This window comes from Eublepharis macularius, chromosome 2 (genome assembly GCF_028583425.1).
Source record: "Eublepharis macularius isolate TG4126 chromosome 2, MPM_Emac_v1.0, whole genome shotgun sequence".
Lineage (NCBI taxonomy): Eukaryota > Metazoa > Chordata > Lepidosauria > Squamata > Eublepharidae > Eublepharis > Eublepharis macularius.
The window spans coordinates 83791775-83803370 of record NC_072791.1 but is presented as its reverse complement, the minus strand read 5'-3'; the positions used below and the strand labels follow the sequence as shown (position 1 = coordinate 83803370).

The window sequence follows — 11596 nt, the reverse complement described above, 5'->3', positions numbered from 1 at the left end:
AGCTGTAACATCAGAAGAGATCTTGGCAGGAAGAGATGGGAAATCGTTCATCATCTTCCATTGCCCATGGTCTTCTCCTAGCTGGCTTCTCATTCAAGCCAACAACCAAACTTCTTAAACTGCATTCAACTTGTGACAACATCTTCCACAGCTGTCTTAGTGCTGAGAAGCATTAAAAAAACTGTGCATGTGTGAGAGAGAAAATACTACAAAGAAGGAATAATCCAATTCATGCAAGGGCTTGGCCTAACAGTGGTTTGGATTGTAGCTCTGGATAAGCGCAGTAGTTTTGTGTGGTGCAGCTGCCACCTATCCCTTTCATTCTGTGCTGAACCAAGAGATGATGTGGTCCAGGCTTCTCCCTGCCACTTTTCTATTGATCCACCTTTGCTTGCTATGTAGCAAACCTGAAGGTGTGTTCTTTAGATATGAGAAGGAAAGATCGAGAGGAACTGTGGAAGGCTCAAAGGCCTTGTCTCTCAACTTAGTGGGAATTGCAGGGTAGAGACAATCTCTAGGTTGAAGCTTTCTAGCCCTACCGTATGGCCTACAGGTAGCCTATATGCCAAATTAGCATGCCTTATATACCACACATGCACGTTTCAGTCTGGAACTGGCTCACAGCAATGACAACCACATTCTTCAGGTATCAGGCATCAGAACTCTGTCCAGAACAGGAGCATAAATATTACTGAGATGGGTCATGTGTGAAATGACCAACTGAAACCTCTGGTTTAAGGTTTTTTTTTTCCAGAAATACAAGTTGGGTGTTATAAAAGACAAGGGACACACCAGAGTCTTTATTATTAGCAAGCAGAAGAAAGAAAGGAAAAGGGAAACATGCCACATAAACAGTAATATCAGGTTTATCTGGTGCATTTGAAACTTCCAATATTTCCTTACACATGCCTCAGGGACCCACAAACCCTCAAATGCTTAAAACACTCCAAGTATGGTAATATGCATAATTCTATGATAGCTAGGGTAGCTAAAAGTGCTGCATTCCAATGTCTGAGGAGGGCACTGGCTGACTGGAGTCCAGGAGTGGATGGATTGGTTCAGCTGTCCTGTTTGTTCTGTCAATGTTTTGAGGACAATGGCTGTAGCCCTGTCATGTTGCCCATGATATAGCCGCACTGTGCTCCTTTGCTTTCATCCGCAGGGCTGCAATGCTGGAGGATTTGCGGTCAGGCTCACCATTCAGCTCATAGCCATTGATGCCAGGGCTGATGCCAGTGCTTCCAAAGAGGCTGCCCATGTGAGTCTGTCCCACGTGGCTGCTGGGAGCAGAGACGCTCAGGAACTCAGACACCCCTCCTGTTGTGTGGGGATGAGCATGGGGTGACATGCAGGAAGGCACCGAGTCACATGGCACGACACAGGCAGGCACAGGGGAGGCAGCACCATTGTTGCCAATCCAGGATGGGTTCTGGATCTAAGAGTGGAGTTGATTAGGAAAAATTGGTTATTTCCATTGGCTTCGCTTAGTTCTCAAAGCACTAAAGATGGCCTCACTACAGATGAGCCAGCACAGGAAGAGTGAGCTTGTCTGTTTCTCCTCTCAAACAATATTCTTTATTGAGTCAAGCCAACCCATTCCCAATGCAACATGGGCATCTGTGCAGGGTATGTACTGCCTGTTAAATTGATTGACAGTTTTGATAGCCACTGGAGTTCTAATTTTTTACAAGCTTTTTGCTTCCTTGAGGTCAGTTTCATGATAATCTTAAAACATGCCACATGCTCTGATTTGTCTCTTTCCTCCTAATGTAACCCAGGTCCTATGTGAAGTTTACCACGCCATAAAGCATTTTCGCATGATAGGCTAAAGTTGGTTTTTGCATTTTTTCCCCATCTGTAATGTGAAGTAAAAATCTACAATGGCTAAAATTACATTTGATTTAAGATTAATTCTAGATCTTGCATTGATAACTTTCACAAATGTGCGAAACTAGCACGTGTAAGACGCTGATCAATATCTTAAATGTAAATCTATGAAAATGATTATCATCCAAATATGGACAGGGAGGATGTTAAAGAATGGGTATCATTAAGGGACCACCAAATCAAAATTTCAGAAATAAGGAGACATGTTGGATTTTCATTTGAACCAACAGATACGTATTGGCAACTCTGCAATGTTATGAATGAACCATTGGATGCTGAGCCATTGGATGTTGATATTTAGCAATGGCAAGAAGATGCTGGATAAAAATACATGAAGAGATGCAGAAGAAATTGAAGTTTTGCTTTGCACTGGACCCTAAAAGTATATTATTAAATATTTTACCAAGCAACATAATAAAAAGAGCACAGTGAACTTTTTAAATATATGGTGGCAGTGGCAAGAGTAGTGTATGCAACAAAATGGAAGGCAGAATCTTGTCCAGACATGACCGATTGGATGAGTAAATTGTATGAATATGTGTCAATGGCAAAATTAACTTCTTATATGCATAACAGACCAAACCAAGAATTTCAGGAAAAAATGGAAAGGTTTTTTGAATGTAGCTGTAAACTAAGGAAAATTAAATATAATATGGGACAGGAATATTAAATATAACATGGGACAGTTATTAAATATAATAAATTTAATATGCGACAGTTATTAAAAATAATATGGGACAGGTATTATCTATTTGTTGATTTTATAATATGAACTGTTGTTTTATGAATTGTTGTTTAATATTTTATTGTACTTTTATAACTGTTGTACCTCGCCCTGAGCCCGCTTGCAGGAAGGGCAGGTTAGAAATGTAATTAATAATAATAATAATAATAATAATAATAATAATAATAATAATAATAATAATAAAGTAATATTAAAATAGATCAATCGCTAAGCTAAATAGTTAAGTTGCATGCTAACATGCTAAACATAAGATTGAATATAATGTTGAATATAAAATATAAAATGTAAATAATAATAATAATAATAGTAATAACATTTGATTTATATACCGCCCTTCAGGACAACATAATGCCCACTCAGAGCGATTTACAAAGTATATCATTATTATCCCCACAACAAATCACCCTGTGAGGTGAGTGGGGCTGAGAGAGCTCCAGAGAGCCGTGACTAGCCCAAGGTCACCAAGCTTGCGTCAAGTGGAGGAGTGGGGAATCAAACCCGGCTCTCCAGATTAGAGTCCCACGCTCTTAACCACTACACCATGTCATAAGTATGTGTGGGAGTGGAGAGGGAAACAATGTAATTTCCTTATTGTAATTTTTTGTGGTTTTTTTTAACTGTTTCACTCATTGTTTAAAAATAAAAATATTTTTTTAAAAAAGATATTTAGCAATGGCAAGCTCAGTATGTCCCAAGAACAGCCTTTATATTTATTACCTGTTTAGAGGCAGAGAAATAATAATATGAGAAGCCTTTTTTTGGATTTAAAACCTATTAATTCATTCATGTTGACTGGCAGCTTTAGGTTTCTGAGGAGTATGACAGCTACACTTCTGGCAGTCTATCTTTAACACAGGCATAGTAAGCAATAGTTCAACTGGTTCAGCTCCCTGCACGAGAAAGATGCAGTTTGGATTCATGTATAGCATTTACAACTTGACTTTCTGCTATGGTGAACCCAATGTCGTAGTAGTATAGAAAGCTGAACCTGTTGAATTTTCTGCCATGTAGCCAATGTCAGGAAAGAAAATGTGCCCCCGTCCCAGTTGCATCTGCACATGATTGGTCTATACTGTGCTACTGCAATCATTTGCAACAGACTTATCCTGTGTGGACAAGCCTGTCCAGTTGCAAATGATTGTGATAGTACAACAATATCCAGCAATGTGTGGATGCAGCTCCTGAAAAGTTAACATCAGGCCAATTATCTGTCTAGCCTAATAGGCAACAGCTCTGTAGAGTCTCATCCAGAGGCATTCCAAGTTCTTTGCACAGTGCAAGATCGATGGGCAGACACCTCACAACAAAAGACAGGGCTCAGCAAGTTCCACTCAACAAGCACGTTGTCTAGGTTGCTAAAGCCAAAATGATACTGCAGCAGAGGAGAGTGAAATGGCCTTTGCCAGCAGGAGGCCCTTTGGAGGTATGTTGAGGGGGGAGAGTGAGAGATGAAAGAATGCAACAAGAGAGGATCCAGATGGAGAAAGGAAAAAGCAGGTCTCTGAACAGCCTGCATTCCACAGCCTCCCAGCCCCCTTTGCTCTGGCTCCACTTCTGACCTTTTACCTCTGGCAAGGTACATGTTTCTAGCAGGTAGTGGGGGAGTCTACTCTAGATAGCAACATTCAGAGGTGATGAAAGTATGGGCAGACGGGCCATAAAACGGCAGGCATCAGAATGCCATTTAGGAAATTTATGGTCCTGTCACATGGAGAATATTGTATGTCGCCCCTATTTCAAAAAAGAGATCATGTAGCTGGCAGAAGTACAGGAAAAGACAACCTAAATTATTATGAGGGCTGCCGTCCCACCCCAAAGCCTAAAAAACTGGGCTTGTGGGGGTGGGGAGGAGATGACTGAATGGGTCAGGGAGATGATAGAGGTGACAAGATTATGAACGTGTGAGGAAGTGAACTCATTTTCTCCACTCTCTCACACAGTAATTGAAATCAGGATCATTCCGTTAAAGTGACTAGGGGGTGTTATTCAGGATAGGAAAACAAGTACTTCACACACTGCATCATTAACATGTTGAATTAATTAATGCATGTGGTAATGAACCCTAGCTTAGGTAGTTTATAAAGCAAATTATATTCAGATTCATGAAATATAGGTAATATCCAGGCCTTTTTTTCAGCTGGAACGCGGTGGAACGGAGTTCCAGAACCTCTTGAAAATGGTCACATGGCTGGTGGCCTTGCCCCCTGATCTCCAGACAGAGGGGAGTTTAGATTGCCCTCTGCGGTGGTGCAGAGGGCAATCTAAACTCCCCTCTGTCTGGAGATCAAGGGGCAGGGCCACCAGCCATGTGATCATTTTCTCCTAGGGCAACCCACAGAGTTCCACCACCTCTTTTCCCAGAAAAAAAGCCCTGGTAATATCCATTGCCTTATCTAGAACAAGCCAAACAGAACCTCCATGTTAAGAGGCAGTGTATCTTTAATTATTGTAGGCAAACAACAGGACATTTAAAAAATAGTATCTCTAAAGGTGCCTTATACTAAGTTAGTCTTTTGGTCCATCCAGCCCAGTATTATCTGCTATGCTGCCAGGCACATTAGACCAATTGTTACCTTGAGTAAAGTGACAAGGAAGACCCAATATTTTCTTGCGGCTACACTTTTCAGGGACTGGATGTGGTGAATAAACTGTCTTTCAAGGAATCTTCTCTTCCATTAAGAATCTTATCATAAAAGAACCATGAAACTACAAGAAGCTTCAAAGGGTGTCCAGGGGTCTCAGAGAAACCTTTAACTTATAATGAAGCAGGCAAAAAATATAGAGGAGAATGGAGTCTAAAGCAGCGAGCCATGCCTGCAGATTTTTACAAGCCATTTTTTTAACCCATTCAGTTGTTCTGTAAGGACTTTGAACAGCTAATGGAAGTTTGGCAACAAAGGTGACTTCATGAACCTCAGCTGTGTGTTTACTCTAAAATAACTCAGCAGAGTTCAATGAGGATTATTGCCAAATGTACCTAGAGTTGTACTCTTTGACAAAATGGTGAAACTTGGGTAGTGGACTCTCTCTATCACTTTAACTTCCAGACTCCGGCCTCCGGGGTTAGAGAATCAATAAAGGCCATCTTGAGCATTTACTTCTCTTTATTTCTGTAGGTCAGTGCTGAATATCTGAATATCTCAACTGTCACTATGGCAAAACTTAAAGAAACCAAGTGGATTCACTGAATATTCACATCCCTCCACATCTCAATAGATTTAAGGTGGAGCCTCTATGAGAGTTTGCCAGAAACTTTTGGGATATTGGTGACAGAAACTCACCTGGGCATAGTTTTCTGCTCGAGTTAGCAATGGCAGTTCATAGGCAGTGGAGAAGTGAGTGCGAACCTGTTGCATTTGACCAAACCGTTCTCGTTTCCTCCATTTTGCCCGTCGGTTCTGAAACCACACCTGATAAAACATAAACAGAAGAGGGTGTACATCAGTAAAGTTTGACAAGAAAAAGAACCCTAGGCTTGGGCACGGGGGGAGGGGGGGGCAGACAGTCAGGCCTTTAGAGAGTTGCAAGCAGTTTGAAAGCAAAATGGCCTGCTTGTAGTGCGTCCACTGAACCCAACCACTCCTTTTTGTATTACTTAATTTTGCAAAACCTGTTTGAGAAGACATGATCATTTTTAAATTTTTTAATTGTTTTATAATATACACACAGTAACAAATACCACACAAGAAAATAAAACAAAACACAATCATAATCTCCTATCCAATCAATAGTTAATCCCATCATATTATGTAATTGTTATGAAGCACAAAAAAAGGAAAAAACAAAGAGGAGGAAGAAGGGGAGCTTCCATCTAACTGGCTATAAATTAACATACAATTATTAAATCTATTTCTGAATGATAATATCCTCTGATATAATTGTTCAATACCTTAGTCAAATGTTCAAATAAGGGTTTCCACCCAATTAAAGAATGTTTTTAAAAGAGCTATATTCTGGAATACCTTTAAATAAAATATGAAGCTATTCCAAATTATCTTGAAATCATCTTTCTTTTTTCTCTCTTGAACTAATCTAATCTTGTTTGTCAATTTTTCATGTGTCGCTATATTTCTTAATTTAGTGTGCCACTTATCCAAGGAAATCTCTTTAGTATTTTTCCAGCACTGAGCAATAAGTGTCCTTGCTGCATCTATCTATCTATCTATCTATCTATCTATCTATCTATCTATCTATCTATCTATCTATCTATCTATCTATCTATCTATCTATCTATCTATCTATCTATCTATCTATCTATCTATCTGCCTGCCTGCCTGCCTGCCTGCCTGCCTGCCTGCCTGCCTGCCTGTCTGCCTTGCAGCTAAAAGAAAATTAATATAGGTCTTTTTTTACATTGGGAGTTTTCATTGGCAAATAAATTGAACAGAGCTAATTTTATAGTAGGTTTTATATGTTAAAATTTGATGCTTCAGCAGCCATTTTATTCATTCTGGAACCCTTGCTTCAGTCCAGAATTGACTGCTATTATTTAATAATATTTGCATTCCTTGAGGTTATTTGATTGAGAAAAGAGTCTTTGCACCATAAACCATTACTTTTAACTGGAGCAAATTTTGAATGATTCAAAATGGGTATAATATTCTTTTCCATTTCCTCCATACCAAAATAGAACCATGGAGTGTTGAACTTGACAGCAAATTCAACTTTAATTTTTTACACAAAGCATTGTCATATAATAAGCGATACCCCCATCTTTTTAAATTTAAAACTCTCTAACTCTAGCTAACTTACTTCCTTAGAAAAGGATAAATGTCATGAGACAAGCACGGCTCAGTGATAGCAAGGACTCCTTGGGAGAAGAGGAGCCCCGTGTAGCCAGCCCTGAGTTAACAGAAACCGACCAGCAGGAAAATGAGCTGCAGGCGTGTCAGGATTCACAACCAACAGCTGATGCAGAGCCACCAAGACCTTCCAGTCCTGATTCAGCAGGTGAAACTCAGTTGCCTTCCCAGTATCACCTACACCCTCAGAGTACCACAGGCGGAGGCTGAGAACAGAACTACAGGTGATACAGCAAAGTGCATACCTCCTGGTCCAAAGCCAGCTGCTTGTTGATGATGGAGATGAGCAGAATTCCTCTTGAGCAGCTGGCTACAAGCATGGCCTTTAGGCATGTTGCTACAAAACCACCCAAGAGATACTGTTAGGTGTAGATGCAATGCATAAGATAGCTGGTAAGCCACTAACTTTGCCTTGCCTAACTTCTGGAACCCTGACCTTGGACTGAATGGCCCTGCTTTGCCCAACTTCTGGAGCCCTGAACTTGGACAGAATGACTCTGCCTTTCCTGACTTCTGGAACCCTGGTCTTGGACTGAACTACCTTGCCCTGCCTGACTTCTGGAACCCTGAACTTGGACAGAATGGCCCTGCCTTGCCTGACTTATGAAACCCTGATCTTGGACTGAATGACCTTGCCCTGCTTGACTTCTGGAACCCTGACCTTGGACTGGGCAACCTTGCCTTGTCTGATTTCTGGAACCCTGATCTTGGATTGAACAACACTGCCTTGACTGACACTCAGAGCCTGCAAGCCAGTACAATAAACAAGGGATTAAATGTTTCAATTGATACGCACCATAATATCATATGCATCATACAGAAATGTTCAGAATGCTCTACCCACCTTCTCAAATTGAGTGATACCTTAAAAGTTTTGCCATTCTTGGGTTTTTAGGGTTAAAAATAAATTGATCTGATTTTAATTGCCAGTCCTTCAAAATTTTGTCCGAAATATGGAAAGGTAACACGTAGCATAGAAAAGATAATTTTGGAAGAACAGACATTTTAATCATTGCAACTTGAGTAGTCGCAGCTGTTTTCTGTTTTACTCATCTAAACATATCCATTTTTATCTGCCTTCACAATATTTTATAATTATATTGATACATTTTATTTAAGTTTTTTGGAATAGATATTCCAAGATATCTAAAACTTTTCTGTACTAATGGTATATTTAAAGTATGAGAGACTTTCAACTGAATTGTTGAGGGAATATTACGGCATAGCGTTTTAGATTTTATAAAGTTAACCCTAAGGCCAGAAGTCTGATTGAATTTTGAAAGTTCTTCTTTTAGCTTCTGTCAAATTTGTAAGAGATAACATACCATCATTGTATTCTTTATTTCCACATTTAACTTCTCTGATATCTTGATTAGATCTTAATTTATAAGCTATTGGCTCCAAAGCTAAAATAAAAAGCAGTGGGGAAAGTGGACGTCCTTGTTTAGTACCACAATTAATATTTATTGAGCTGGAAACACAATTGTTTATTATTATACTAGCAGTGTATGGTGAATAAATAGCCAAAATTGCTTTATTAAATTTATTTCCAAATTCATAAAAATTTAGTACCTTTTAAAAAATATCCCAGTTAACTGAATCAAAGGCTTTATAAAAATCTAGAGCTAATAATGTTAATTCTAAATTCCCTTTTTTAGAATGAAACAAGATACCCATCACTTTCCTGATTGCATCCACAATGAAACATTTTGGAATAAAGTCATATTGATCTGGATATATTAAAGATGGAATACAAGCTCTCAATCTATATGCTAATGTTTTAGTAAAGTTTTTGTAATCTGTAATCATCAATGAAATTGGGCAATAAGATTCCCTGGATGTTGGATCTTTATTTACTTTTAGTATTAAAACTAATTTAGCTTCCAGCCAAGAGGGAGGCAATGGAGAACCTTCCATGATCTCATTAAATAGAGGAAGAAGATAGGGAGGCAAAATATCTTTATAGTGCCTATAGAATTCTGACATGAACCCATCTAATCCAGGTGCAGAGCCTGTTTTCAATGAATTAATTGCCACATCAATGTCTTCTAAGGTTATACTCCTACTTAACAAGTCCCTAAACCTTGGTTCCGGCTGAGGTTAGCAGAAAGACAATAATCATTAATCACTGAAGACTGGATCTGATTCAAAATATCTTTCCCCCTTGGAACTTACCAGCCATAATCAATTTCATTTGCTTGACTGTCTTGATTTTATTCGCTAATAACTTAGAACATTTCCCTTCAAACTCATAATATCTTTGCTTAGTATACCATAATTTCAATGTTATTCTATTAATATCTAATAAATTTAACACCTCTTTTTTCATTCTAATCTTGTTTTATCTAAGGGCGATCCTGATCTTTTATATATTTCTATTAACCTACCAATTTCAGTTTCCATATCATTAATTTGTTTCCTTCTTTGTTTTTTAAATCTCAATTAATTCTGAATATATGATCACCTCACAAGTTGTCACAACCACTTTCATTGCTTCTCAACAAAGATTACGTGAGAGAAACATCTGAATTCTCTTGAAAATATCTTTCCATTGTTATTTTAAGAGTCTGCTTATTACTGTCCTCTGTCAATAAAATTGGATTAAATCACCACGTGAACTTTGAGCTTGTTTGTTTCACATCAATAACTGCTATGACAGGGACATGATCTATAATTTTTATCATTCCAATTAACATTCTATTGCAAAACCTCCTTAGATACAAGAATCCAATCTAATCTTGAAAAAGTACGATATACTAGGGAGTAAAAAGAGTGAGAATTATCAGATAGATGTAATTCTGCCCATAATTCACATAAACCATACTGTTCAATTATCATAAGAAGATTATAAGCCTTACATAATGTGGGCATACCTTTCCCCTTCAATTTTTTTTATTAAACTCCTGACAATCAAGAAGAAAAATTCAGGATATTTTTTGCAGATTAACATGCATGCCTCCCCTATTATTTTTATAGAGGAGGAAACTCTTTCCCATTTCCTAAAAACCTTGTGAGCAAATTCTAGTTGATCCTTATTTGGGAAATCCTATTATACAAAAGGCAAGCCGTATTGGTGACAACTCACCTTTTATCCTGATGCACCTCCAGAGGGTGCTGTCATGCAGGAAAGTGAGGTGAGGTGGCTCGACCCTCTGGAGGGCATCACCATGTTGGTGAGGTCAGGTGAGGCAGCCTGTCCCTCTGGAGAGTACTCCGTTTTCTAGAGCCAGTTTTTTTTAAGGGCTTGGTTGCTAGTGTAATGATACAAGGGTAACTAGTTGGGAAATTACAAGAGTATCTTCTGCAAAAATGAATCTGCCATTAGGGTCTCTCAAAATCCTTTTCAATTTAAAATCAGTCTTTGAATGCACCAAGATCGTTACCCTCTGCCTTTTTGTAGACCCAAGTGCCACAAATTTATTTATCCAACCAGCTCCTGTTGGATAAATAAACATTTATGTACCTCTTACAAGAATAAAATATCTGATTTTAAGTCTTGAACATAAGTTCCAATTCTGGCCCATTTTACTGGATCAGCTAAACCTTTAATATTCAGGTATGTAACCGATAAATTAATATATGACTTACATATCTTGACATGGATACCAACTTCAAAGATCTTTATCAGCCAGAGGAAGCTCAAAGATAAAAAAGGAAAACCCACACCCAAAAACAAAACAAAGTACCCCCCCCCAAAAAAACCAAGTACTCAACATTAATAGATGGTCTCTTACATGGCTATGATGTAGCAAGAGGCCTTTCTGCCACTTGCAAATTAAAATAAGGCCAGAGGGAAAAACAGACAAAAGAAAAAAAAGGGGTGGCTAATCTGGGGGGATAGATGTAGGGTTGCCAGCCTCCAGGTAATGGCTGGAGATCTCCCGGAATTACAACTGGTCTCCAGGCCACAGAGATCAATTCACCTGGAGAAAATGGCTACTTTGGGGGGTTAGACTCTATGGAATTATGCTATGCCAAGGTCTTTTTCCTCCCCAAACCCCACTTTCTCCAGGTTTCTCCAGGTTTCACCCCCCCCCCCCCCGCCCAGATCTCCAGGAATTTCCCAACTTGGAGCTGGCAACCCTAGATAGATGTCAACCTACCACTATGCAATGAGGGATATAAGTTCCTTTAATTTATACATTCCAAGGTAAAGGGGGAG

General features: G+C 38.9%; 1 protein-coding gene across 1 annotated transcript in view; it reads right to left on the bottom strand.

Annotated features, from left to right (window-relative positions):
• Positions 1 to 1103: 1103 nt before the first annotated feature.
• ALX4 (ALX homeobox 4) overlaps positions 1104 to 11596 on the bottom strand; it is a 71969-nt gene continuing 61476 nt past the window's right edge. Inside the window, exons 3-4 of the mRNA XM_054972502.1 lie at positions 5914 to 6042; positions 1104 to 1435 (exon numbers count right to left, since the gene is read on the bottom strand). Coding sequence (XP_054828477.1) covers positions 1112 to 1435; positions 5914 to 6042 — 453 coding nt within the window. The 3' untranslated portion in view covers positions 1104 to 1111. The remainder of the gene's footprint in view (positions 1436 to 5913; positions 6043 to 11596) is intronic.